Below are 26,270 nucleotides of genomic sequence, written 5' to 3' on the forward strand. Positions count from 1 at the left end.
TCTCTCTCTCTCTCTCTCTCTCTCTCTCTCTCTCTCTCTCTCTCTCTCTCTCATTTTCCCCCTGTGCAGTGGGTTGAATGCAGCTTGGAGCATACTGGGTAAGTGCTATACTTCTGAGCTGGGCCTTGAACTTCCTGTCCTGTCATTCCAGCGCCCAGGACCATGCCAGGACCCCCCATAACTGCCCAATGAAGGCACAGATGAGTGGGGCTGGATGTTGTTCCTCCATGATGCCTCAGTTTCCCCCTACTCTTCAGCATCCTCACCAACATTTCACCCCTCTTTCTCTCCTTCCTCCCCCAGCCACGGCCGCCCTGCTCGCTGCGCCCCACCATGGCAAACTTCACACCAGGCAACGGCAGCTCAGGCAACCAGTCTGTGCGCTTGGTCTCTGCAGCCCACAGCCGCTACGAGACCGTGGAGATGGTGTTCATCGCCACAGTGACGGGCTCGCTGAGCCTGGTGACTGTCGTAGGCAACATCCTGGTGATGCTGTCCATCAAGGTCAACAGGCAGCTGCAGACGGTCAACAACTACTTCCTGTTCAGCCTGGCCTGTGCCGACCTCATCATAGGTGCGTTCTCCATGAACCTGTACACCGTGTACATCATCAAGGGCTACTGGCCCCTGGGCGCCGTGGTCTGTGACCTGTGGCTGGCCCTAGACTACGTGGTGAGCAACGCCTCCGTCATGAACCTTCTCATCATCAGCTTCGACCGCTACTTCTGCGTCACCAAACCGCTCACCTACCCGGCGCGGCGGACCACCAAGATGGCAGGCCTCATGATCGCCGCTGCCTGGGTGCTGTCCTTTGTGCTCTGGGCGCCCGCCATCTTGTTCTGGCAGTTTGTGGTGGGCAAAAGGACAGTGCCTGACAACCAGTGCTTCATCCAGTTTCTATCCAACCCGGCAGTGACCTTCGGCACGGCCATCGCGGCCTTCTACCTGCCTGTGGTCATCATGACGGTGCTCTACATCCACATCTCCCTGGCCAGCCGCAGCCGAGTCCACAAGCACCGGCCAGAAGGCCCCAAGGAGAAGAAGGCCAAGAGCCTGGCCTTCCTCAAGAGCCCCCTGGTCACACAGAGCATCAAGAAGCCCCCGCCGGGGGCCACGGCCCGGGAGGAGCTGCGCAATGGGAAGCTGGAGGAGGCCCCGCCCCCGGCCCTGCCGCCGCCACCACGCCCAGTGGCCGACAAGGACACCTCCAATGAGTCCAGCTCAGGCAGTGCCACCCAGAACACCAAGGAACGCCCTGCCACCGAGCTGTCCACTACAGAGGCCACCACGCCTGCCGTGCCCCCGCCCACCCTGCAGCCCCGGACCCTCAACCCGGCATCCAAATGGTCCAAGATCCAGATAGTGACAAAGCAGACAGGCAATGAGTGTGTGACAGCCATAGAGATTGTACCCGCCACACCAGCCGGCATGCGCCCAGCGGCCAACGTCGCCCGCAAGTTTGCCAGCATCGCTCGGAACCAGGTGCGCAAGAAGCGGCAGATGGCAGCCCGGGAACGCAAGGTGACGCGGACCATCTTTGCCATCCTGCTGGCCTTCATCCTCACGTGGACGCCCTACAATGTCATGGTCCTGGTGAACACCTTCTGCCAGAGCTGCATCCCTGAGACAGTGTGGTCCATTGGCTACTGGCTCTGCTACGTCAACAGCACCATCAACCCCGCCTGCTATGCGCTCTGCAATGCCACCTTCAAAAAGACCTTCCGGCACCTGCTGCTGTGCCAATACCGGAACATTGGCACAGCCAGGTAGGCGGGTGCGGGCGGGCTCAGGAGGTGCTGGTGTCGCAGGCTGGGGGACCACGCCACGGAGGTCCCTTGCCATGCTCATGTTTGCTGAAGAGGACGGAGGCTCGGGAATCAGCTCTGGCTGGATTTTGAGAGTGGATCCTGGCTCAGGCCCAGGAGGCTCAGCGCAGTGAAGTCTGGATTGCCTGTGTCTACAGTCGCTCAGCCCCAGGAGGGTGGGGACCCTGGCCAAGGTGTGCAGCGGCCCCACAGTAGCCAACCAGCAGCAGAGCAGGAAGGATGGATGCGAGGAGGGCAGAAGAGGGGTCAGGCCTGGACAGGTGGAAGCGTGGGTTCCTCACTCTGCTGTGATCGGTGCTTTCCACCTCCCTGCGCCCCGCATGTAGGCTCAGACCCCTTCCCCCAACCCCATGCAGGGGCACAGGTGCCCTTTGTCACAGCTGCTCAGTCAGCTTCCGAGGGGAGCACTGTGCATGTGGGGGTGCAGGCCAGGGCCAGGCCTCTCCCACGGCTGCAGCACAGTCTCTCGCCTGCCTGGCAGCACGCAGGTATGGTCAGGGAGGCCCAGGCCAGGGGTCCCAGCTTCACCCCTACCTCCCCTGCAGCAGATTGAACTTGGGGAACCCTCCAGGCCTCAGCGGAATTTCCTGCCTGGCAGAGGCTGGACTGGGAGGCCTCTGACCCAGGTCCCTTCCCTAGTTTGAGGGTCCCCAGGAGAGGCCTAGATGCCTTAGGGGTGGCAGACCGGCCCTTCAGGAACCCTGAAGATGTCCCTCATCAGTGTTGTGCTTTCCCACAGGGAGTCCTGGGGAGTAATGGCCAAGCCCTGAGCCCCATAAGCCCACCAGCCCCCACGGCTGACCCTCCCCACAAAGCTGTGCAGCACACTCCTGGGAAGGGGTTTTTATATACTGAAGAGAAAAGCTTTTATTGGGAAAGAAGTTGGTTCGATTTATTCACTTCTTAGTAACAAGGAGCATGGTGGGAAAGAACAAAGGGGATACTGGGAATCAAACTGGGGGGGGGGGTCCAGAATCCCTTGCGTCTGGGGCTCTGGGGTGGGAGGGGTGTGGTGCAGGGGTGATTGATAAAGCTGGTGGAGTGAAGGCACTGGTCGGTTGTGTCACAGCAATCCCAGCCTGGCTCAGTCCTTGCCCTTCCCTTTCTTGGCTGTGAAACAAGACAAACATGCTGTCAGCCAGATTATCTTAACCCAGTAGGGACCGCCATCCCAGGACATCAAAGAGAAAATACCGCACCCAGGTAATTTTTTTTTTTTTTTTCTTCTTGTGAGACAGGGGCATTCACACTGAGGTACATAGTCAGCCTTTTTTTTTTACAATTTTGAGGCAGGTCTTGCTAAATCACTGATTTGCCCGGTTTGGGCTCAAACTTTAGATGCTCCTGCCTCTGCCTTCCAGTGTGCTGGAATTAGTCAGACACAGTGCTGCCCTTCTGACTTTCTGTCAGCTGACCCAGAAACAGAAGGGTAGGGCAGTCACTGTTCACACCTTGCCTTCCATTTCCACCCTGGATCAGACCTTCCAACTTCCTGGTCCCAGGCCGGGGCAACAGCCTTGGCCTCCTGACTGGGCAGCTGCCCCCCCTGCCCTGCTGACCTCTGGACTGCTGGGAGTGAGGGGGCAGCAAGGTGCCTCGCGAAGCCCTTCCCATCGCCAACGGGACTCCGTTGGCCGCCCTCCTGGAGAGAGATCCTACAGAGCTCTCCCTGGCCCCTGGACGGTGGATGCTCCAGGGCCCAGAGCGCTCATGCCGAAGGCTGCTCCAAAGTCAGGCCACTGGGGCGTCGCTGGCCCGGCCACGCGACTCCAGGTTTCACTACTGGCAGAGAGCGGGGCAGCCCCTGCGACCTCACCCCGCGCCCACCTTTGGCCTTGGCTTTGGTCTTGGGCGCGCAGGGCTTGGTCACGCGGATGGTCTCCTGGCACTGGGCGTTGTACCGCGCCTTCTTCAGGGTGCCCTGGCGCGCTTTGGTGCCAGTGCCCCCATCGCATGCCCCCCAGCTCTCAAACTTGTACTTGCAGTCGGCTGGTGGAAGAGCCCGAGGCAGGGGTCAGAGCGAGTCTGGCCGGTGCGGCCGCCCGCCCGCCCCACCGCCGTGCCGCCCTCACCTCCGAACTCCTTCTTCCAGTTGCAGGGCACCCGGCAGCGGAGGCGCTGCGTCTGCGCCCCGCAGGCACCGTCGCGGAAGCCCGCGCCGCAGTCCTTACTGCTGGGGACGCAGGGGCCCCAGGTCCACTCGGCACACTCGTTGCCCGCGCCGCCCTTCTTGCTCTTGTCTGCGGGGCCAGGACACAGCTCAGGACGCGGGCGCCGCCGGGGCTCTCCACTCGGGGTCCCCCGCATCCCTTCGGCCCCACCCCTCACCTTTCCTTTTGGCCGCCGTGGAGGGCAGCGCCAGCAGGGTAAACAGGGCAAGGAGGAGGAAGCCTCGGTGCTGCATCCTGGGGGACAGCGGCGTCAGAGTTCCTCGTCGGCCCCCTTCCCACGGGGCGTCGCCCGCGCCCCCGGCCTTCCAGGCCCCCTCCCGCGGGTCGGGCCGCGCCGCGAGCAGGGGCCCCCGGGTGCCGCGAGCAGGACAGCCCAGCCCCCGCGCTCACTTGCTCGCCGCCCGCAGCTCGCGCCCTCCCACGCCGGCCCGGGCAGTCCTGTCCCGTCCCGTCCGGTCCCGCTCGGTCCTCTGCGACCCCTTTTGTCTCCAGAACCGGTCTGAGCCGGTCACATGGGCCCCCGCCCCTCCCCCAACGAGGAGGCCCGCCCCCTCCCGCAGCCCCGCCCAGCTCCAGCGTCCCCGCCCAGTCTCCCGTCCCACCCACGCCGGCCCTCGCACCCTCTGGCGACCCCCAAATCCACTGCTTGGAGGTCTGGGCCCCGGGCCCGAACTCTCGCCTTGGTTCTCTGTTGCTCCCTGCCGCGTCCCCTCGTGGAGGGATGGATGGGGCAGCAGGGGCCCGGAGCCCCACGGGTGTCACCGGCTCTTCCGGGGTCCCCAGTGCGCGGGGGCAGACCCCACCTGGACTCGAGTCCCCCGGGGCCTAGAGTCGCGGCTGCGTGGGTAGCCTTGACCCGGGAGAAGGCGCCCAAGTGGCAGCGAGAGCGCGCACACGCCTCCGAGAGCGCAGGTTGGAGGAGCGGAGGGGCGGGGAGGAAGGCCCGGGCCCGGGTGTGGGACGTGGGCCGCTGAGAAGTTCCAGACTCTTCCCGCCAGGCTGCCGTAAGGCGCCGTCTTCCCGCAGCCCAGGCTGCAGGCGTACCCGTCGACCCCCACAGCGCAGGGAGGAAGCCACCCTGTCCCCGCCCCACCTCTTCCACTCTTTGTTATCCTAGCTGGGAGCGGGAAGCCCAGGAGCCCGACTCCGCCCTTGGCCCCAGAAGCCGGCAGCGGGCAGAGGTCAGGAGCCGGGCGAAGCCTCGCCCCAGGAAAGGGGCTGGATTGGCGACGCCCACTCTCCGACCAGAGGATAACCCGTCTGGCTGACCCCTCTGCTTCGGGAGGACCCCCAGGGGGAGGGGAATGAAGGCCAGAGAGGAAAAAGAAATCCACTTTACTGAGACACACCCCAGCTGTAAACATGTCACCCGACAGCCCCACCCGCCCCACCCACCCCACCCCGGCCCGGCCCCTGGCCACACAGTCCACGATGAAATGCTGGGTACATGGGAGGGTAGGGTCACCAAGGTTGGTGCCAAGCAGGGCAGGGCCGGCCAACACGGCAGGCTGTGTTCCAGGAGAGTGGTAAAGAGGTGAGGGGTTGAGCTCCCAGGAGCTGGGTGGGCCCTGGGGACCAGGTAGCCTGTAGAGCCTCTTCCAGAGGCTTGTTGCCCTGTGCCCAGCCAGGCCTCTCCTCAGCGCATCTGCCCGGCTGAGGGCAAGGCTGTCCCGCAGTGGCCCAGCCACCCGGTTCTGCTATGAGCCTGGGGGACAAGTTGCAGGCTGAGAAGAAGGCAGGTGACAGTCCCAGTTCCTCGGAGTCCAGCCCTAGGTCATGAGGGCAGCTCCTTCCCTGGGGCAGGCTCCCCCTCCAGTGGCAACTGGAATGTAGCAGTGAGGTGGGCACCAAGGCAGCTCATCCTGCGCTGTCCCTCCAGCTGCCCCGCCCTCTAGGCTTCAGCTACACAGCTGTCTCCTGGTCCTCACGCTGGATCATCTGGTAGTGCTGCCGGTTCTCAAGGTAGGCAGCCAGCTCAGCGTCCTGTGCCTTCTCAGCCCGTTGCCGGGGAGTGTCGCCCTGAGAGGGAGTACAAGAATCCTTGAAGGCACCTAAGCCCAGGGCACCAGCTCCTCCCAAACTCCGCTCTCAGGGGCTGGGCTGTGTTGGCTGAAAGCTTTCAAATCCCAAGTGGGGGGCATGCCCATTTGGGAAAGGCTGTTCACCTGCTGGTCTGTCTTCATGAGTGACGCCCCGGCTTCCACAATGTAGTGGCAGATGGTGCGCTGGCCCAGGGCCGCCGCCTGGTGCAGACAGGTCTCTCCACTGGGGAAGAGGGGCTGGCTGTGGGACCTGAGCCCTGTGGCCTCCGGAGGGGCATCAGCAAGGGCTGGGGTGGCCCACTGGAGGGCAGCCTGGCCAGAAGGGTTCATGGGGTCTGGCTGACCAAATGGGAGGAAGTGGAGGCCGAGCTCCCTCTCATATACTCACTTCTCCTCCACTGCATCAAGGATCTCAGGGGGTGCTGCGGAGGACAACATGAGGTCAGAGAGGCCTGGCAGCCCCCAAACTGCAACCTAGCCCCAGGGGCGCAGCTCACCTTGGTCCAGCAGGTAGCGGACCACTTCCTTGCTGCCCGCACCCACCGCATGGTGCAAGAGCGTGCGGCCACGCGAGTCCCGGTGCATGAGGTCCCCTCCAGCTCGGTGCAGCTCCTGCAGCTGTGGGCACAAGAGAGCAGGGCTGCTCTGGGTTCCTCTCCCCAGTGCCCAGGTCTACAAGCATGTACCCCTACAAAAGCTGCTCCCCATCTGATTCCTCCACGCCTGCCCCTTTCTCAGCACCAGAACAGCTGGCCTGTAAGACACCTGCTGGGCCCCAACATCTGGGGCCAGGTGGGATGGGATCACTGCACGAGACCCACGGGGGCCAGACAGCAACAACGCCAGGGCCCAGCAGGCGGCTCTGGGCCCAGCCGCAGACCCCATGTCCCAGGAGCAGCTGTACCTTACAAAAGTCGTTCCTCTGGGCAGCTTCAATCAGCGCCTCACCTGCAAGGACACCTGCCAGTCACACTGAGGCAAACCAGGGCTTGGGGGTGCAGGTAAGAGATCGTGATCATGTGACTTGTACAATTATGAGAGCTGTAGGGCTCAGTGGCTGCTTGTGGGCCATCTCCCGCCCTCTAAAAAAAACCCAAAACAACAAAAAATACGTATCACCAGGGAAGGCAGGAAAGGGCCTGGGGAAGAGGCCTTACCTGGGGGGGGCACAGCATCCCCTTGCAGTGACCTGCGAACAGAGCAGGACAGCTCGTGACCCAGCTCAGCCTGGCTAGCTGGGGCCCTCCCTTACCCCTGCTGGTGGTGCTCTGTGTTCTTTCGAGTTGTCTGTGTGCTTGCTGTACAGCAGCACTGACCCAGGCACAGGGTGTTGCAGGGAACAAGGTGGAAGCAGAGGCTGCCCTCCCAGGGCCACAAACAGGCCCAGGAGAGCGCTGGCTGGGGTCCATGCCCAAGGGGCCCTGGGGAGGACGGGACAGTGTGAGGCGGTCAGGACGAGCCCCCGCTTGGCACACAGGCCTCCAACAAGGAGCAGCCTGGCAGCCAGGCCTGGCTGGGACAGGAGGGGGCAGAGACGAGTAGCCCTGGGGCTCTCAGAGGACACAGGAGCCAGGAACACAAGGCCAGTCCCTGCGGTGAGGGAGCAGGGCTGCGGGTGCTCTGGGCTGGGCCACCCTTCTAGGCGCTGGCTCACAGGCACATGGCTTGTGGACAGGCTGGGGCCAACAGCAGGGATTTGGAAGCAACCAGCTGCAGACAGGTGTCCACCTAGTGGACAGGGGAGATGGGGTGCTGGGGCTCACCGGGGCGTTGGGGAGCAGGGGGAGGCAGGAAGGGGGGATGTGGGGGTGGGGAGGTCCGGCCTGGCCGATGCCCCCAGCAGCTCGGGATCCAGGATGTAAATCTCGTCCTGGGCGATCTCAGTCACATAATTGAGGTGCTCCTGTGAGGAGAGAGCAGGGCTGGGGCACAGGCAGCATCGCAGGAGGGAGGTGGCAGGCCCTGCGGCCCCCACCCTCCTTCACACTGCCCAGGCCCAGCCCTGCCCCGGACGCTGGGGTGCTTGTCACCGTCCGGCCTCTGCCCGGGTGCTGTGCTGTCTTGTCTCCTCAGAGGACACCATGCTTCTAGGCCCTCCCAGCCAGCGGAGGGAGGGGTGCAGGGAGCCACCAGGTGGGGCGCTGGCGGAGAGCTCACCTGTGCGCGGTCAATCCTGTAGAAGCGGCTGGCTGTGGTAGCTACAGAGAGAGTTGGCCAGGGATGAAGGTTGAAGTCCTAGCCCTGGCCCAGGGGGAGGGAGGCCAGCCTGAGCCCCCAGGACTGATCCTACGTGTACTCACCATCCAGGAAACACCACTTGGGCGACAGTTTCTGGCCTGTTGGGGACTTTGCTCCAGCACTGTCAAACTCCTGGAAAGAGACACAAAGGCTGGGGTAGGGCAGAGCTGGTGGGGAGCAGTGAGCAGGGTGCACCCCACATCCTCCCGCCCTGCCTCAAACCTGCTGCAGCCTCTCAATGTGGGCACGGCAGAGCTCTAGGTCACTGTCTCCGGGGACCACCACAGTGCCCAGTGGCACAGCTAGGGGAGAGCAACATGTGAGCACGTGGCTGTCCTCACTGCCCATGTGTAGTTCCTTGCCCACCCGGCTCCTGGCAACCGCCACTCACAGGCCTCTTTGAGCTGCTCCTTATCATAGTGCAGGGCCTCATAGTCGTGCATGCTGACCCTGCTCACCTGGATCCGCAGCTGCTCAGGGACAGGCTGCTGGCTGTGAGGTGGGGCAGGTCAAGGAGAGGGGGCTCACCAAGCTCAACAACACTGATGGATGCCCTGCCCTCCTGGACCCTAGGGGCAAGGGGACCATTACTCCCCAACCCCTACCCTGCCAGGGATGGAAACCAGGGCCTGTGCACACTAGGCCACAGCCCAGCCTGGCAGCCCGGATCATGACTGCAGCCCGGGGGGGCACGCACTCGCTGTGCAGGGGCGCAGCGCTGCGCCGCTTGGCCTTCTGCACCATGGTGGCCTGGTTGCGCAGGGCGATGCGGATGCGTGAGGCTGCCAGCTTGCAGGGCTCGCCGTCCACCTGCACTGGGATGGCCTTGGCCGTGGTGAGCAGCACCTCACGGCACTGGGTGAGCCGCTCACCGTGCCCGCCCACCTGCAGCGCTGCCTGCGGGCACAGGGGTCAGGTCAGGGGGGTGCTAGGGCTCTGGGAAGAGATACCCCCCACAGTGTAGACTGGAGAAGGTGCCCAAGGGCCCAACGCTCAGAGGACACGGGCTGAGAGTCTCTCAGGAGTCAGAGAGAGGCCAACAACCGGAGGCAGGGTGACCCTTGCAGCATCAGGCTCTGCTCGCGGGCACTGGGCCAGGCAGGGCCAGGGAGAAAGTAGAGCCAGGCCCACTCACCAGGGATGTCATGGTGAAGCCGATCACCTCGAGGTAGCCGTCGTCGTGCCGCTGAGGCTCAAAGTCATGGTGTTCCCCAGGGTGGCCCCAGGGCATGGTGCCCGCACAGTACCTGAGGGCAGCGGAGGGGCAGGCTTTGGTACAGGCTTCAGGGATGGGCAGTGCGGCTGGCAGGGCCGCTGGAGCCCGTCCTCACCTGGGGATGTTCAGGAAAACGATGCACTGGGGTTTGAGGTCCTGAATCTTGGGGGTCAGGTCTGTTCCGTCACACTAGAGGTGAGAATGAGGGAGTGCTGGGCACACACGTGCCTGGGCAGCCTCCCTCCCTGCAGGGCCTTCTGCCTGCTAGCTGCCCACTCACCACCACTCGGATGTGCTTGGCCAGGTCCTTGGAGCTGCCCATCAGGAAGTCAGAGAAGGCTGTCTGTGGGAGACAAGTTGTCACCATCTCGTGACGGGGACTTTGCTGCTGCTGCTGGAAGGTTTAGTGGCCTCGTAGACACAAGGGCCATGGAGGCTGGAGTGCCTCCAGGTCCCAACTCACCCCGGCATAGAACATCTTATTCCGAAAGCGGCTGTTGAACTTCTCTGGATTGGCCTCTGCATGGAGACAGGCCAGGAGTAGTTACTGGGCACTTCCCAGGCCAGGAACAGGCGCCTTCACCCCAGCCCCTCCCTGCCTGGCTGCCCACCTCGAGACTCATGAAACTCCAGGGTGACATGGGCATCAAAGCCCAGGCTGAAGTAGTTGTTGAAAACATCCAGGGGCAGCTAGAGAAAGATGGGGGATGAGATGAGGATAGCCTCACTGATGTCCCATGCTTCCAAAGGTCTGCCTGGGGACCCTCTGCCAACACCCTGTCCCCTTGTCCCCAGCCCCAGGGAGCATGCCAGCACCACCCCTCAGCACCCACTGTCCCCCATGCCAAGCACTGCATGAGCTCCAGGAGTGGGTACTGTGTTCCCCAGAGCTTGCAACAGGGCCTGGCACAAAGCGGGTTCTTGATATTTGCCAGTGACTAAGAAAAACAACCCCGGAGCTGGTGAGATGGCTCAGTGGTTTAGAGCACCTACTTAGAACAAGCTTAGCAAAGCACAGGGACCACGGTTCAATCCCCCAGCCACCACATGCCAGCCAGCCCGCCCCCTGGTGGGCTGAGCTGGCCACACACACACACACACACACACACAAATAAATAAAATTAAAAAAAAAATAAACTATAAAAAAAAAAAAAAAGAAAAAAGAAAAGAAAAACAACCCCGGCAGGTGGCACCACTACTCCCCAGGGATTTTTTGAAAACTAGAGGACCCACCCCAGTTCCCTGCCCAGGTCTCCAGCCCGACCCACCCGATCAGTGGCACCCTCGTCTCGCTCTTCGGGCCCTGTCTCAGGGTTGGGCTCAGCCCGGAGGTCCCAGCGGTCCAGCTGCACCACGTTGCCCTCCTCAACATGGGACAGGATCTTGGACACAGGCTCATCAGTATAGCCCTGGTGGGAGAAAGACAGGATGAGCCCTCCTGGGTCACAGCGGCTGTGGAGGGAAGCCCTTCTCTCTGGGGACACTTACTCCACCCCAGTTGAGGGTGCGGGCCAAGTCATTGCCGGTCCCCAGAGGCAGGATAGCCACAGGGGGCGGTGGTTTCAGGCGCAGCTGGTCCAGGGTGGAGAGAATCCAGCCAACCTGGGGAGGTAGAGCGGCGGCAGTCAAGCCCCTGAGCACAGCGAGCGGCCCGACCCAGTTCCAAAGACCCACCGTGCCATCGCCACCGCACGCCAGGATCCGTAGATTATGTACTTTGCGGTACATTTCCAGCCTGGGCCAGAAGACAGGAGTGGGGTTGGGGGTGTGCCACACCCCACAAGAGGCAAGAACACACCCCCAGAACCCGCCAGGTCCTTACGCCTCCTTAGGCCCTCCCTGGCTCAGGTCAAAGACTTGCCGGGGGTTGAGGTACCAGAGGAAGGACTGAATTATCTTGGCGCCCTGTTGGGGACAGAGGGACAGAGAGGTGAGGAGATAAAAGCAAGGCTGGAGGCAGTGGGGGAAAGTGGCGAGGGGTACAGGAAGGGTGACAGGGCATGGCCTCTTGGGGCCCATGGACACAGATGGATCCAGGAACACCTGCCGCAAGGGATGTCTCCAAGCCCAGCCTGGAGCCCAAGCTGTGCTTACCTGGTTGCCTCCACTCTTGGGGTTCACAAACACCAGCAGGGGCTTCATGAGGGGGGATGGGGTGGGCCGGATGACGAAGGGTCTCCAGCGGCTCTCCTTAGAGACACAGAGCCCGTGAGGCTTGGAGTGTCCTGGAGGTCCCCTCCTGGGCCCTGGGTGATATGCTACCCTTGCTCCGCATACCCTCGTGCCACCAGTCAGGCTGGGGGCCCCACCCAGGCCAAGCTGGGCCTTATATGAAGGTGGCACTGGCAGCAGGTGGCCTCCCTCTCCTGTCCCTCCCCTCCAACCAGCTCGGTCTAACCTCAGGCCCCTTCTTGCTGGATTTCCTCTTAAAGGACGCTCTCTTCTTCTTCTTGCTGGCCTTGAGGGTGCTCTGTGATGAAAGCAGAGCTGTGGGTGAGTGAAGCAGGCCTAATATCCCAGGGTGGGGGCAGTGTGCAGCATGGGACTCACTTGGGGCCTCCGGGCACGGAGGATCCAGGTGGGCGGGATGACCACAGCCGCATGGACCCCCAGGGAGCAGGGCTCCTCGATCTGCTGCAGCATGAAGCACGACACCTTGCTGTGGTACTGGAGGGGAAAGCAGGCGAGGCTAAGCCAGGCTGGGCCGAAACTAGGACCTGCCCCAGTGTGGTGTCTATGAGGCCCAGGTCACCACTTACTGCCTGCTTGCACCAGGAACAGCTGATTGCCACGATCTCCTTGCTATGGAAGGTGAACTTCTGCTGGAAGCCCTGTGGTCAGACAGGCCAGCTTTATGAGGGCCACGGCCAGATCGGCCACTCCTCTGCTGCCAGCCTCTCCCGTAGGGAGACTAAGCCCACGCTTAAAAAGCCCAGCAACAGAGAATAGACCTGGATACAGGGATGCTTAGCCACTTTGCCAGACATACCAAGGGCCAAATCCTGCCTGGTCCTTTCTGTTTCCTTCAGCCAGACCTGACCAGACCCTGGATCGGCTGGGTCCTCATGGCAGCCAACACCACATCGTTCCCTTCCGCCTGGCACAGGTGCTGCCCTTGCACCAGATAAATACAAAGCCATCAAGGGAGCAAGCCACTGTGCTTTGCCGGGAAGACGGGCAGCAGGGCCAAACTCGCCAGGCAGCATGGTCCCTATTTGCTGAGCTAGTGAATGAGTATGCAGGGGTCTTGTATGACACCCAAGCAGCCGAACACTGCTCTAGAAGCCAACTTTCCTCCTGCCAAGAGACCCAAGGTGTAGCCAGAGCATTTAGGGATTGAGGCGGCCTGTGACCCTGCACTGGGGGCAACGGTTAGTGGGAGATGAGCTGCAGGGCTATGGGCAGTGGTCCTCACCTTCCCGCAATGCCGGCACTTGCCATCTTGCCGTCGCCTGTGCACCCAGTGATGCCTTACGAAGGTCGGCTGGGGGCGAAAGGTATCACTGGGGTAAAGGGGTGAGGAGCACAGCACTACAGATGTCCAGCTCTGTGGCTGAGACTCACAGGAGGGACACAGAGGGCTGGGGGTCAGACAGGGCCACGAGGCACAATGAAGCACTGGTGCCTCACCTGCTGTAGGCAGGGCCAGCTAGGCCTCCCTTTTCCAGACCTCAGAGTTGGGCCCAGCCCCTGCTGGGCCCCCAGAACAGCTCAGAAGGACCTGAGCTCCTGGTGGCACTCAGGAGGCACTGCAGAGGGACCCCCTCAGGAACTCAGGGCATCTGGTACTTAACCATCTTGCACACTTACTTCTCGGACATTCCTCGAGCCTGATTCCCGGAACGATGGCTTACAGCGGAAGTTGATCTGTGAGAGCAGCAACCAGTGTCAGAAGCTGCTTTGCAGCGGGTCTTCAGAGCCACCCTTGAGGGCACAGTACCCCAAACTGGCCCAGGAGCCCTTAAGGACATGGCTGCCTCCTCCCAGAAGTCCCCCTGTCTGCTAGCCAGAAAGGGTCTTTCCTTTCCCTTCCCAGGTCCCCAAGGGGCCCCATGGTGGTTTATTCTGTTTCCTCGCCCCTAGTGCCCCTGGCTGAGGAGAAGGCAGGAATCTGACCCCAGCTAGAAGGCCAGAAGCTAGTGTGGACTGGGTTTAATTTTCACCGTCCACAAATGGGCTGCATTTCACCTTCTCTTTACCTGCTTGCTTGGCCCTGGGAAGCACCGGAGCCTCAACCTATGGTTTGGGGCCAGCAAAGCAGCCTGCCCCTGCAGAACTTGGGGCACTTGGGGACACTCGCAAGTGGAGCCTACAGGCTGGGGAGTCCTTGTCCCTGCACCCACTCCCTGTGTGACGGAGCGCCAGCCCAGGGGTGTTCTTGGCCTCTGCCTTAGAAGTATAATGCCCAGATTCACCCCTGCGGCAGACACGGCACACACAACGGTCCTTGGCAACAAGGGTCTCTCCGGAGGCGGTACACAAGGGACAGAACCAGGCTTGGGGTGACAGGACCAGCTAGTCAGAGCCTTTTCTAAATGTTAGTGTGGGTGTCATCAATAAATGGTACTGTGGCACCATTTGCTAGTCCACGCTGCCAAGCAACACCCAGGGAGCCCGACTGTGCCAGGTGTGCTCTAGCAGCGGGCACAGCAGCTGACAAACAGGGAGCCAAGGTGGAAGGTGGGCCATGGCTCCAGAGTCCTTGCTCTGCTGCCACGCACTGCGATGCCCCAGGGAAGGCAGACACTGGTGTGATGCGTGTGGACATGAGTGTGCGGCACTCACCTTCTCCAGCTGCTCAATGCAGGGGGTGTGTACCACGATCTTGCAGGCTGCACATTTTTTCCTGGGCACCGATTTCTGCTACAGGACAGAGAGGCCCTGAGGCACCAGCCAGCACCATCACAGATGCCACCTCAAACCAGCAGAGTTCTCCTGCACCTGGCTCAGCACAGCTGCCCTGCACGTTCTGGGCACTCCCACTCCAGCGCCTGGCACCAGGACCAGCTCCCGTTTCCTCAGCCGGTACAGTGCACAGGTGGGGACTCAGGTGAACCCTCCCCACCTTGGGAAGGGCTGCAGCTGTCAGACCATGTCCAGACCTTGCTCCACCACCAGGGGGCAGCAGCTCCACAGAGCTCACTCACCAGCATCTTGGCAATGCAGTACTGCTCCCCAACATAACAGAAGTCCCCAGAAACGTTGGTCTCAAACCAGATGTGCTCCCCATACGTGGCTGACTCCTAGACCGCGGGACAAGCATGGCCCATGTACACTGGCTGTCTTCCAGCCCCTCAGCCCCTTGCCAGCCCTTCCTCTCCTGGGGTGAATGGGCTCCCAACACCAATCTACTCTGCCCTATCTGCACCACTGTCTACTTGCTAGGCCTGGTGCAAAGCCAGCCAGCCAGCCCCAGGAAGACTGCCCAGACTCCATAGGCAAGGGGCTCCCTGTCCCCAGGGCCCACAGGGCTGAGTAGAGCACAGGCAGCCCCCGGGGTGTGGAGGTGGTGCCCATTCCGGCACCAGTTACTCACACTCCAGTCCACAGTGCTCCGTATCTGCCGCTCAGATTCGCCGCACGGGGGCCCAAGGGGGGGATGTGGGGGTGCCAGGTGCTGGAGGCCCGACTTGGTGATGGCTTTCCTATAAAAAGGGGACAGCTAAGGCTGGGGCTTGCTGGGCATGGCTGATTCTCCTTCCTTCCCACCACCCGAAGCCACCACCCTTGTATGATCTCCACCTGGGCCAAGACAGAGCGCAGTGACAGGGGAGGCAAAGGAGCCAGTAGCCTCTCTGGTACCCGGAGGTCCCTGCCAGACTCAGCTCTCCTCCTGGCTTCTTGGGATGTGCTGGCTTCCAGCACTGCCCAAAGGGGAGCCACTGCCTGGCTGGTGGGGCTTGGAGGGCCCTGCCCACATACTCCCACAGGCTGCTGCAATACCTACACAAGCAGCGTGCTCCAGGCCTGGGATCCGGCTACCGCCTTGCGCCGCAGGGCTACCTGGCGCCTGCGGGACAGCGGTCGTACCCGGGGAGGAACTGCGGGGCACAGGGAGGTGCCCGAGGCTCTTCGGCCCCCAGAGCTAGGTTGTCGCTGGCTGAGGCGATGATAGTGGCCATGCAGGCCCCAGAAGGTGTGGTCACACACATCAGTGGGGAACAGGTGGGAGGATGCCCGGCGCAGACACTGGGGCACAAGCAGCAGCGGTGGCCGGGGACCCTGATGCACAGGGGGCTCTAGAATCCCAGTGCCAGGCTGAGGAGAGCTGCGTGCCCTGGCCATAACCTTCTCTTCCTGGACCCCCTCCTCCTGCTCCTCCTTCACGCCTACAAGTCCAGCCAGCAGCAGGGGTGTGCACAGGTCCTGGGCCCCAACAGCAGCAGGCTTCAAGGTGGGCACCTCATTCACGGTGAAGCGAGGGTTACAGGTGGGGGGTGCGGTGCTAGAACGCCGGCGGCAGCTGGCACCCCGGGCAACTAGCCCACAGCCTAGGAGGCAGCCCTGCAGTTGGGCACTGGAGCGGCGCCGCTGTGCCAACGAAGAGGAGGCCTGCCCGGCAGGTGAGCGACGCCGGGCCTTGCTAGTGGGCAGCCCTGCACCACTAGGCCGCCGCAGCCCCTGTCCAGAGCTAGATGCCTTCCACTGGAAGTGTTTCCTAAAGAAGGTCTCCATGCCAGGGGCGGGCTGGGGCTGTTGGGCAAAGACCAGGGGCATCACAAGCTGGCCAGGCTACAGCCCACCAGTGCCCACAGGTAGAGACAAGAGCAGGTTTGAGATCACCCTGGCCTCCACGGGTGAGCACAAAGGCCACGGCATTCGCAGGGAGACCACACTGACAGCTGCTCAGCACTGACTGACCCTCTCCGCAGCAGAAAGAATCCTAGGCTGCCCAGGAAGTCCTGGGTGGGTAGCCTTCCCCACCTGGACACCAGCACCACAGAGTCCCAGCCCCAAAAGGACTTCCTGTTGCCTGCCAGGAGCCGGAAAGAGAGAGAAAGGAGTGTTTACCCAAGGCCAACTGCAGCATGGGTTTTGCCCCCAACATGGGATGGATGGCACTCTCTGTGGAGGCCTGCAGTGCTGAGCAGACTCTGGATGCAGTGCCAGCCCTGGGGCCAGACTGAGGGAGGCACCTAGAAACTCCTAGTCAGGGAGATCTGCCGTCTGGCTTCAGGCTTACAAGTGCTGCGAAGCAGGCCTCTGAAACGGGAGTCAGCCCTGTGGGGAGCAGTCCCTCCTGCCTCTACTCAGATGAACGTGGCAAGAGGCCTGGCCAGGGAGAAGGCTCTGGATTCTTGTGTGCACCTGTCTGCAGCCCCAAGAGCTTTCTGGTATTCAATGCCTCTGTCTCTCCAGTGAAGGGACAGAGTGGGGATATCCACATGACACCTGTGTCATCCCCCAGCTCTGACGCTGGGTTCCCCTCACTCGTGTCTCCCCAGCCCTTCCCTCACACACATGCCATGATCATCATGCCCACACACTCCAGACTCTCGGGCAAGGGCCTGAGCCTCTCAAGGGCCTGAGGTGCCCGTGTCCCTGCCAGGGGTTCTCTTGAGCCCTGGCCCTGAAGCTGAAGACAGCCATGGACTGGTGTTACCTGGGCCAATAGGACAAAGTCTTCTCCCTGCCAATGCCTGGCTGAAGCCAGGCACTGGGTTGGGGGGGTGTCTTGGGCCTGCAAGGGGTTTAGGAATACAAGCTAGAGCAATTGGTACACAGGGACACAGCAGGGCCAGGGAATCCGTGTGAGTGACCAGCGCAGGGTGGCGTCTTACAGCCCCAAAGCATGGGCACCTCTCAAACCAGACATCCCAGCCAGGAGGCAGGCTCAACACCACACTCCACCCTTTGCCTATGCTTTCTTTACGAATGGTAACAACCTCACACTGTATTCCTGGTAAGGAAACTGAGGGATAGACAAGGAATCTGCCCAGAGCCCCAGGTAGTCAGCAAGGAGACGCACACCTTCCCTTTAGCATGGCCTGCACCCCAAGACAGAGCGCAGACAGGGCAGAGGCAGGGTCTTCCTGCTTGGATCAGCAGCGGGGTTGAGGTAGGGGCTTTAGGAGGGAACCATACTCTACCAAATACCTGCTCTGCCCTGGGTCACAACCCCAGGATGGGGTGGGATTAGGAGCCCCAGGATGACAGAGTTGAAGAAATAGAGCCTTGAAGGGATAAAGAACATGCCCAGGTCACACGGCCAGCTGGTACAGAGCCAGCCAAGCCAAGGTCTACCTGATGCAGGGTCCTGCGAAAGGCGTCTTCTACCCCTGCTGCCCAGGCACTGGCTTGCCAGCCCTGCCCGGGTGTCAGCTTTCCCCACCCATCTGCTCAGACTGCCCTGTGACAGCTGCCTGCCTGGAGATGTGTCACCCAGACACATCGCCTGATGCAAGTGTCACCCCGAAAACAAAAGGCCACAGTCCATGTGGGGTTGGTGCCACCGGGCTCGTTGGGCCCTGCCTGCCTGTCCTGCACCCACAGTGGGGGCCAAAAGGGAGGTGGTGTGCACCCTAGTCACAACAGCGCAGCCACCCACTTCTACAGAGCCCAGGCCACCCCACTGCACCACCCTGCCCCCCTCTGAGGGGCTGCTCAGCCACCCAGGGCAGGCAAGGCAGGCCAGGCCAAGCCAGTGTGGTCATGTATCATGGGTCTCAGTCTCCCTGTGTGTCCAAGGAGGGTGCTAAGCTGGCTCACATTCTGCCACAGGCTCTCTGACCACGCGCCCAACCCCCAGGTGCCCAGTGCCCCCTCCTTTAGGTCCCGTGCTTCCTGTTCCTCTGATCCCCATGGCAACCTCCGTCTTCTGGTCAGCGATGGCCTGACTCCTCACTTCCTATCTTGCCGAGGCCTCTCTTGGGGTCTGATCAGAAGCCCTGTCCAGGCCTGGAGCCTCTTGTCACGGCCAGCTCTGTGCAACCACTCTACCTCCAGCAGCCACAAAACACATGTAAAGGTCACTGAAGGAGGCCTGCATGCCTGATGTCCAGGCAGAAACGTGGCTACCACTGGGCCTCCTGGCAAGGAGCAGGAAAAAGCCCAGCACAGCAGAGCCAGCAGAGCAGGAAGGGGCTCACAAGACCCCATCAATCTCCGCAGCTACCAGGACTCTGTCAAGGGCAGGGCAGGGGGTAGGACCACAGATGCCACTTGAGAGAGGACGTGGTAGTGTTGGGCCATGGTGGCTCAGCTAGGCCACCTGCCTGCAGGGTTAGCAGGCCTCATGCATTCTTTATCAGCTGCCAGCTAGAAATGACTCCTGACCTCTGGGCCAGACCCGATGCTCACTGCACCTGATGCCAGCTGCAAGCAAGAAGACAAAGCCCTTTGGAATCCTGAGTTTTACCATCACCACCTGGGCTAAGCAACTTTCTTCTAAGTCTCAAGTCTCTCGTCGGCAAAACGGGGACCACACCTCCTGGCTCTGAAGTTGGCATGGGAGCTGCAGTGACAGGTGTAAAGGTGCCTTGGACACCTGGGTCCCCAGCCTCCCAGCCTCCAGGGCCTGTGGTCATGCCACCTCCTAGGTTTTGTCTCTGCCCATACAAGTGCAGGAACCTAGAAGGGGAAGCAGGAGTGCTCAGGGTGGCCACCACTCACCACAGGAGGAACAGATCCCAGCAGCCTCTGCCATCTGGGTGTCCACACAATGAAGGGGTACCCTTTCCCTTTGCCCCTGGTACCAGGCTGAGCCCTGGGCAGGATTCCACTGGGTAGGACATAGCGGCCCTACCTCCACCAGCTGGGAGCAAGGCCAGCTGCTTCTCCTAGGGACTGCTCTCTGCTACACCCCACAGCCCAGCAAATCTTGCAATGGCCAGAGTCCCCCAGAGACTTACTCACTAAGGGAATCCTGCCTGAGAGAACAAAAAACAAAGGAGCAAGTGGGCCAGGGCTACGGGTAAGGGACAAGGGGGCAGTCCAGAAAGTGGTTCCTCTCCGGCTCTGCGCCCAAGAGGGTGGTAGGCAGAGCTTGCCAAACCCCCTGCCCCCCCCCCAGCTTCAGGGCCTGCAGGACAGCCTACCCGCCCCAGGGCCCTGGCAGATGCAGAAGGGAGAAACAGAGCAGCATAGGGAGTCCCCTTGACCTGATCAGAAGACAGGGAGGCCGGCAGAAGGCAGCAAGCAGGTGGGCCAGGGTCAGCAGCTCTAGCTCCCGCTCTGCTGCTGGCCTGTTCTGACAGCAAGTCCTAGTTTGGAGAGCAGCTTCGCAGTGGCTGGGCCCTCCCCCTTGCCACCCTCCTCCCCCAGCCTGAGACAGCCGTTATGAAAATAGCCCTACTGGTAACCAACTGCACTTCCTCTCCCAGCAGTGCTCCAGGGCTCGCAGAGGCAGGCGGCAGGCGACGGGCGGGCGGGTGGCACCTGGCACGAGCCTGGCCTCTTGGCTTCTCTTCCCCAGGCAGGACAACAGCCCTGTCAGCGGCCTCTCCTCCCCACCCTTCCAGCCCAGCCTCTGCTCAGCTGCAGAGACTGGGTCTGAGGACAAGAGATTGGGCCTGCGCCTCTTTTAGGGTGGGATGCACTGGCCACTGAATAGAGTCTTGAGTCTGCAAGGCAGGTTTTCTGGGGTCTGGGGCAGAGAAGCTCGCTGGCTCCAAATAAAGCAACCACAAACACAAGTATCTGTGGACTTTCTCAATTTAGGAAGCCTTCCCCCACTATCAGGTGCCAGTGACTGGGAAGCAGCTGACTGCCCCTGAGGCTCTCGGCGGGGCCTGGGACAAGGCCAACTCACAAGTGGCTGCACTGAGACTCCGGGGACCTTTCTAAGCTGCCCTGGTTCATGCCAAGCTGAAGAGTGCCCAGGACACCAGCTCAAGTCATGCATGCCACCTTGAGCCACTGCTGGCTGCCTGTCCTGCTCCGGCTCTGAGGGTCCTCTGAGGGCCCTCAGCTGCTGAGGGTCCAGGCAGCAGCTGTCAAACTCCCGAGGTCAGGACTCCTTTTCACTCCTCAAAATCACTCCAGTTCTAAGAGATGAGAACTTTGGGGGTGGCAGCTATTAATACTTATCATGACATCCAAAATTAAACTGATGGCGTGTGCCTACAATCCTAGCTCTTGGGAGGCTGTAAACAGGTGGATCACTACGAGTCTGATCTAGTAATGAGACCCTGAACACCCTGTAGACCCTTCCCTAAAAAATTACAAAAAAGAAAAAAAATTGAGAAATGTTTAAAGTTCTATCATTTACTTAAAAACAAGAACATCATCACGTTACTCCATAGAACATACTTATAAAATAAGCCTTGCTTTGCTGCCCACCTTTCCAGAGGCAGCAGGTCCTTGATGTGAGGCTGCGCCTGCAGGTCCTCTGCTGCACCAGGTTTCTCTAGGTGAGGCACCAGGGAAAAGGCCTCCCAAGGAGTACAGCTGGGAGAAGAAAGACCCAGCTGGCCTTTCCAGCTAAGAGGCGTCCTTTGGTACTATGCCAAAAGGAACACTAAAAAAAAGAAAAAAGAAAAAGAAAAATGGGACCAGTCAAATAGCTCAGCAAATTAAGTGACTGCTTAGGCAGATGCAGTGGCCAGGGTTCTGTCCCTGGTGTGCCATGCTGACCCCATCCCCAGGGCGCGCTGAGACAGTGACTGAGACTGGGCGTGGTGGCATAAACCTGTAATCCCAGCTCTTGGGGGTGGGGGAGGGGGGGAGGGGCGCTGAACACAGGCAATCCCTACAAGTCCGATCTAAGTAAAGTAGTGAGACCCTGCAGACCCTTACCAAAACACACACACACAAAAAAAAAAGCACGGTCTTGCTACACAGTTCAGGCTGTTCTAAAATTCACAGCAATCCTCCTGCCTCAGCCTCCAGAGTACTGGGATTACAGGGGTGCACCACCACGCCCAGCTTACATTGAATTTTGTAACCTCGAGTACTGGTCACGGGAAAATGGTTTCCTGATCTATGGCAACCTTCCCAACGCTGACCTGTTTCCTTGTGCAACAGCAGAAGACCCATTTGCATGGCCACCGAGCTCACCAGAGACTTGCAACTCTTAGGATGCCATCAGGTACAACCAAGTGGACACAAGTTTCCAAGATTCTCAACAAATGCACCTCATGGTCCAAGAGCTCCAGCTCCTCGACTAGGCTTGCAGTTGGAGACCCTCAGGGGACCTGCACACTCCCTCGCCAGGCTGGTGAAAAGCCCTCTTGCTCAGAGGTCAGGATGCCACACAGGCGCAAGAAGCACCAAGTCATGCTGCCACCTGGGTAGGTGTGACAGCGCCAACAGTTTCACCCCACAGCTTCTGCACCCATATGGGCATGTGGCCAGGCAGCTCAGGAAACACTGCTATGGGACAGTTTTGGCCTCATTTGTGAACAGCCTAAGGCCCCCCAAGACCACACTTTGAGATCCACTGCCTCATAAGGAATTCGAAATCCTCCAGCCTGGCACTAGCCTGGCCTGCTAGGTGCCAAGCCCTTCATTCTAAGTGACCCGAGGTATCCTCTGTCCCTGCCTGCCTGCACCAGACACCCTGCACCTAGCCTCCCTCTGCACCTGTCCCGTGTGCCCATCCTCCCAAGAAACCAGATTTGTCCGCTGTGCTGCACCTGGGGCTGGCAGTGAGTGGGCATGGCCTGGGAGGAAGGAACTGGGAATTCCGTGGGGGAGGGCAGGGCCCTTGGGGAACAGCAAGGCTCCCTCCCCTGGGCATCGCACGGGAGTGCTGGCCACAGGCCTGGGCCACTTCTCTTTGTTGGGCACAAGGGGATGGAAATGATCTTTGTTTGGGTGGCCACCTTCTTCTCCTCTCTGGGAGACCCAGGAGTGACAGCTGAAGGCCCCCTTCTGGGCTGGGAGCCATCATCCAGCCCACATTGTCTGTGACTTTCTTATGAAACCTGGACAGCTGGACTGGGCCACAGGATGGAGGAGGACACTAACTGAGCTTGCTTTTCTTTTCGGCAGTACCAAGTTGGGGATGAACCCAGGACCTCTGCTCTGGCTACATCCTCAGCCTTTCCTATGCTTTTGGGACAGGGTCTCATTAAGTTGCCCATGCAAGGCTCAAGCTTGAAATCGTCCTGTCTCAGCCTCTCAAGAGTGCTGGGATGACATGCATGTGTCATCACACCTGGCTCTAAGGGAGTTCCTTGATGAAATGTCACCAGTCTCCTTCATATTCTGGGTCCCTCGAGTCTGGCTCTGCTAGGCCTGAAAGATGAGTGCAGGGCGAATAGCTCACACTCATTCCTTTAAATCCTCCCTTCAACCATCCTCCCCTACCCTAGAGTTCATCCTAAAGCATCCACTTCCTGGGCACTGGCTCCCTGCTGTCAGCCAACACCACCCTGGGTCCAGCAGGGTGCAATTTCTGGCCTCTTTTCCTGTCTTTCCTTTCTAGGTTTTTTGGTTTGTTTTTTGAGACCGGGTCTTATATAGTTCAGGATGGCCTCAAACTTGTCATGGTTCTCCTGCCTCAGCCTCCCAAGTGCTGGGGTTACAGACGTGTGTTAGCCAGGCCTGGCTAATTTTCATATTTAAAAAAAAAAATTTCAGTGGAATAAGCGCTCCCCTGGCAAGTGCAAGGATCTGAGTTCAATCCCCGGTTCCATAAATAAATAAATAAATAAATAAAGTTTTTAAGCTCAGTAAAATATAGCGCTTGCCTGGCAAGCACAAGGTCCTGAGTTCAATCCCTCGTTCTGGGGGAAAAAAACAGCATATATACACACAAAGTTTTCTTGGGGGGGGGGAGGATTTTTTTATTTTTTTGGCTGGCTCAGGCTGCCTGAAAGGTGGGTCTGGTAAGGCATGAGGAGCTTGGGATCGAACCACGGTATCTTGTGTCTGACTGCATTGCATAAGCAGGCTCTTAAACAACTGAGCTAACAGGCAGGCCCCCTAATCTTCATAATATTAATAGATATATTATTATTATTATAAATTTTATTTATTTATTTATGTGTGTGTGTGTGTGTGTGGCCAGCTCAGCCCACCAGGGGGCGGGGCTGGCTGGCATGTGGTGCTGGGGGATTGAACCGCGGTCCCTGTGCTTTGCTAAGCTTGTTCTAAGTAGGTGCTTTAGACCACTGAGCCATCTCACCAGCCCCTAGATATATTATTATTTTTTTTTGGCGGAACTGGGGATTGAACTTAGGCCCATGCACTTGCCAGGGAAGTGCTTATTCCACTGAGCCATCTCTCCAGCCCTAATAGTTGTATTATTATTTTTTTTTTTTTCCGGAACCGGGGATTGAACTCAGGCCCTTGTGCTTGCCAGAGAAGCACTTATTCCCCTGAGCCATCTCCCCAGCCCCAATAGTTGTATTATTATTCCTGCTCTCTGAGTCCTCCTCGATGAGGAAATTGAGGCACAGGGTGACAAAGCTGCACTGGGCCCATGTAGCTAACTGAGGGCAGGCCTGGGTTGGGTACCCCATACTTTGGGCCTTGGTCACCACCTCTCACAGCCCTGCTTGTGGGCATGGTGCCTCCAGTCCACCCCTTTCTGCTTGCTGAATTTGTCTCTTCTCCCCTTCTCACTCCAGGGCCCCCAGCCCCTCCTGGGCTCAGGCTCCTTCCTGGTGTTTTGGGACAACAGCACTGGTTTGCAAGTCTGTGTCCCCAGAAGGCTGAGCTGAGGGACCCCTTGGATCACCTGTAATTGCATCCTCAGGGACTAAAATGATAGCTAGGTCTGGAGATTGAGAGCAGGAAAGCCAGCATCCTGGCCAGCCTAGGGGGCAGAGCTGTCAGCAGTGCACCAAAGCCCTGCTAGCACTGGGGAGCACTGGCCCTGGAGGCAGGTGTGAAAGCAATCCCCTGCAGGAACACTGATACCTGGACACCTCCCACTCTTCTCTGGTGACAGGTCCCCATTCCTGTCGTCTCCTATGTCTACAGCAAGTTCCTGGTCCCCATCGGTCCGCATCTGCTGGGACAGGGATCCCCTTCACTCCTCATTCAAAATTAACACCCATTCTGCAGCTTCCACCCCCAGCCGGGTCCCCAGGCATAGGATGCAGCCCCTCCCCCTCATGACTTCCTGTCTATGGTTCTGCCTAAGTTTCCCAAAGAGGCCCCATCACCCAGGAGACACGTGGAGCCTGTCGGCCCTGCACCCGGGAGGCCTCAGGGCACACAGGCCTCGTCCTCCCTCTGAAGCTGGGACTATGCCACTAGCCCAAGAGGCCCAGGGAGCAAGGCCTGGCCTAGGGCATTGGTCTCTAAGGCCAGGAGGAGAGTCATAGTTAGCTTCTCTCTGCTAAGCACAGGTTTAAAGAAAGGCAGTGCCTGCTGAGGCCTGTAAATTAGGCCAACTGCTTTGGAACACAATTGGACACCCTTGAAGCTGCAGACACAGAATGAGCAGGCGCTGTGAGGAGAGGACGTGCGAGCAGTCTTCGGGACTGCATGCATCACAACAAACTGCACCCCACCCACATGATCATCCACAGGAGACTGGCAAATGAGTAGCTCCACAAAGGAATACTACACAGCAGTTAACATGGATTCGCTGGAGTACACGTCCTAATGAAGCTGGTTATATCTTTAAGACAACCTTTTTTTTTTTTTTGTATTTTAGGGAAGGGTTTACAGGGTGTTCTGGGTCTCACTACTAGATCAGACTCAGTGAGTGATTTTCCAGTTTACACAGCCTCCCAAATGCTGGGATTACAGGTACTGTCACCACGCCCAGTCTCAATCCCTGTTTTACTTGCCCTGGGGGCGGGGCCAGCATGGCAGGCCTCCAAAACAACCTTGAGGGGAAAAAACTCTCAATTTAGAATGATGTCTGGTACTCTCACTAAATAAAGGTCAGCGTGTACAGAACAGCAGCACTGTATACTGTTAGAGACACACACCTCTGATATTTTTTTCTTCTTCTTCTTCCAGACAGGGTCTTGTTATATACTGTAGGCTGGTCTTAAACTTACTGTGTAGGGCAGGTTGGCCAGAAATCAGTGATCCTCCTGCCTCAGCCTCCTGAGTACTGGGGTTACAGGCATGCACCAGAACACCAGCCAGAGTCATACCCTTCAGCAGGAAAACTTTAGACATGAGAAAAGCAGACACCACACCAGGACTATGGTTTTTCTCTGGGAGGCAAGACACAGGAGCCCCCGGTACCTGAAGTCCTAGTAGCATAATGACTAGAAGTCACCAAGCTCGAGGTGAGCCCCTTCCTTATTCTACGAAGCAATCCAACTGAAGATTTCAAAAGGTTTTCAAGTAACTTCTTAGACTCCCAGAGGGAGACCAGCTTCTTGGGGTAACCCTGACGGTGTGCCATGCCTGTGTATCTGGGGTAGGGGGCTCGCTGAGGAAGGGATGCCTTCTGGGGAGCTGCACAATGGCAGGCTATGCCGGTAGGGTATCCGCACAGGCCAGGCCACAGGAACAAGCCTGCCCCCTTTTGCAGCCGCCTCCGTGCTCTGTAAAATGTCAGCAAGCTGGGCAAGGGGGTGGAGAGACAGGCAAGCTGTTAACCCGCGAGAGGCGGGGGCGTGGGCGGCGCGGGCCAGGCTCCCAGACAGCTATTTTGGCAGGTGCCAAGCTAGAAGGGGCTCAGTCCGAGTGGCTCAGAATCAGTGCCTGCCTGGAGCATGGGCAGACTTTTGTGAGCTCGGAGTCAGGGACTGGGAGCTGAGAGTAGGAGGCTCCGGGCTCTTCCCTAGGCCCTTTGCAGACCCTGCAGAGCTGCCTGGAACCCACTGACCCATCCTTTGGGCCTTCTGCCCCCTGCACCTATCAAGTACAATAAAAGGTCACTGTAGCACCCTCCATACCAGGACTGGCAGGGCAGCCA

At 59.6% G+C, this 26,270-nt stretch overlaps 3 protein-coding genes across 15 annotated transcripts in view; 1 reads left to right on the plus strand and 2 right to left on the minus strand.

The window, feature by feature from the left end:
* Chrm4 (cholinergic receptor muscarinic 4) overlaps positions 1 to 2,466 on the plus strand; it is a 4,721-nt gene extending 2,255 nt beyond the window's left edge. Inside the window, exon 2 of the mRNA XM_004626991.2 lies at positions 304 to 2,466. Coding sequence (XP_004627048.1) covers positions 334 to 1,770 — 1,437 coding nt within the window. The 5' untranslated portion in view covers positions 304 to 333 and the 3' untranslated portion in view covers positions 1,771 to 2,466. The remainder of the gene's footprint in view (positions 1 to 303) is intronic.
* A 217-nt stretch (positions 2,467 to 2,683) lies between these two features.
* On the minus strand, positions 2,684 to 5,068 carry Mdk (midkine). 5 transcript variants are annotated; one of them, XM_023710407.1, is made up of 5 exons: positions 4,618 to 5,068; positions 4,155 to 4,231; positions 3,899 to 4,066; positions 3,654 to 3,815; positions 2,684 to 2,936 (listed from the first exon to the last, which is right to left on the minus strand). In XM_023710407.1, exons 2-5 carry the CDS (start codon positions 4,228 to 4,230, stop codon positions 2,911 to 2,913), a joined length of 432 nt encoding a protein of 143 aa, XP_023566175.1. In that variant the 5' UTR covers position 4,231; positions 4,618 to 5,068; the 3' UTR covers positions 2,684 to 2,910. The 5 variants fall into 5 exon arrangements, with proteins under 5 accessions (XP_023566175.1, XP_023566172.1, XP_023566174.1 ...); XM_023710404.1 differs by having other exon boundaries at positions 4,801 to 4,883; XM_023710406.1 differs by having other exon boundaries at positions 4,677 to 4,754.
* Positions 5,069 to 5,403: 335 nt separating this feature from the next.
* Positions 5,404 to 26,270, minus strand: part of Dgkz (diacylglycerol kinase zeta) — a 39,861-nt gene continuing 18,994 nt past the window's right edge. For 3 of the 9 annotated variants that reach the window (XM_004626999.3, XM_023710457.1, XM_004627000.2), the window contains exons 2-31: positions 15,030 to 15,138; positions 14,641 to 14,736; positions 14,279 to 14,353; positions 13,304 to 13,360; positions 12,909 to 12,977; positions 12,253 to 12,324; positions 12,044 to 12,160; positions 11,892 to 11,963; positions 11,588 to 11,683; positions 11,316 to 11,398; positions 11,168 to 11,228; positions 10,982 to 11,095; positions 10,762 to 10,902; positions 10,105 to 10,183; positions 9,957 to 10,012; positions 9,774 to 9,836; positions 9,609 to 9,682; positions 9,413 to 9,524; positions 8,975 to 9,174; positions 8,669 to 8,769; positions 8,500 to 8,579; positions 8,340 to 8,409; positions 8,197 to 8,237; positions 7,803 to 7,942; positions 7,197 to 7,228; positions 6,944 to 6,987; positions 6,537 to 6,657; positions 6,428 to 6,461; positions 6,163 to 6,262; positions 5,404 to 6,016 (exon numbers count right to left, since the gene is read on the minus strand). In XM_004626999.3, coding sequence (XP_004627056.1) covers positions 5,900 to 6,016; positions 6,163 to 6,262; positions 6,428 to 6,461; positions 6,537 to 6,657; positions 6,944 to 6,987; positions 7,197 to 7,228; positions 7,803 to 7,942; positions 8,197 to 8,237; positions 8,340 to 8,409; positions 8,500 to 8,579; positions 8,669 to 8,769; positions 8,975 to 9,174; positions 9,413 to 9,524; positions 9,609 to 9,682; positions 9,774 to 9,836; positions 9,957 to 10,012; positions 10,105 to 10,183; positions 10,762 to 10,902; positions 10,982 to 11,095; positions 11,168 to 11,228; positions 11,316 to 11,398; positions 11,588 to 11,683; positions 11,892 to 11,963; positions 12,044 to 12,160; positions 12,253 to 12,324; positions 12,909 to 12,977; positions 13,304 to 13,360; positions 14,279 to 14,353; positions 14,641 to 14,736; positions 15,030 to 15,138 — 2,626 coding nt within the window. In that variant the 3' untranslated portion in view covers positions 5,404 to 5,899. Of the gene's footprint in view, positions 6,017 to 6,162; positions 6,263 to 6,427; positions 6,462 to 6,536; positions 6,658 to 6,943; positions 6,988 to 7,196; positions 7,229 to 7,802; positions 7,943 to 8,196; positions 8,238 to 8,339; positions 8,410 to 8,499; positions 8,580 to 8,668; positions 8,770 to 8,974; positions 9,175 to 9,412; positions 9,525 to 9,608; positions 9,683 to 9,773; positions 9,837 to 9,956; positions 10,013 to 10,104; positions 10,184 to 10,761; positions 10,903 to 10,981; positions 11,096 to 11,167; positions 11,229 to 11,315; positions 11,399 to 11,587; positions 11,684 to 11,891; positions 11,964 to 12,043; positions 12,161 to 12,252; positions 12,325 to 12,908; positions 12,978 to 13,303; positions 13,361 to 14,278; positions 14,357 to 14,640; positions 14,737 to 15,029; positions 15,139 to 15,436; positions 19,445 to 19,593; positions 19,613 to 26,270 lie in introns of those variants that run through there. The other 6 variants (XM_023710460.1, XM_004626997.2, XM_023710459.1 and 3 more) reach the window with 5 other exon arrangements.

The sequence above is a fragment of the Octodon degus genome, unplaced genomic scaffold (assembly GCF_000260255.1).
Source record: "Octodon degus isolate 3935 unplaced genomic scaffold, OctDeg1.0 scaffold00018, whole genome shotgun sequence".
In the NCBI taxonomy this organism is placed as follows: domain Eukaryota; kingdom Metazoa; phylum Chordata; class Mammalia; order Rodentia; family Octodontidae; genus Octodon; species Octodon degus.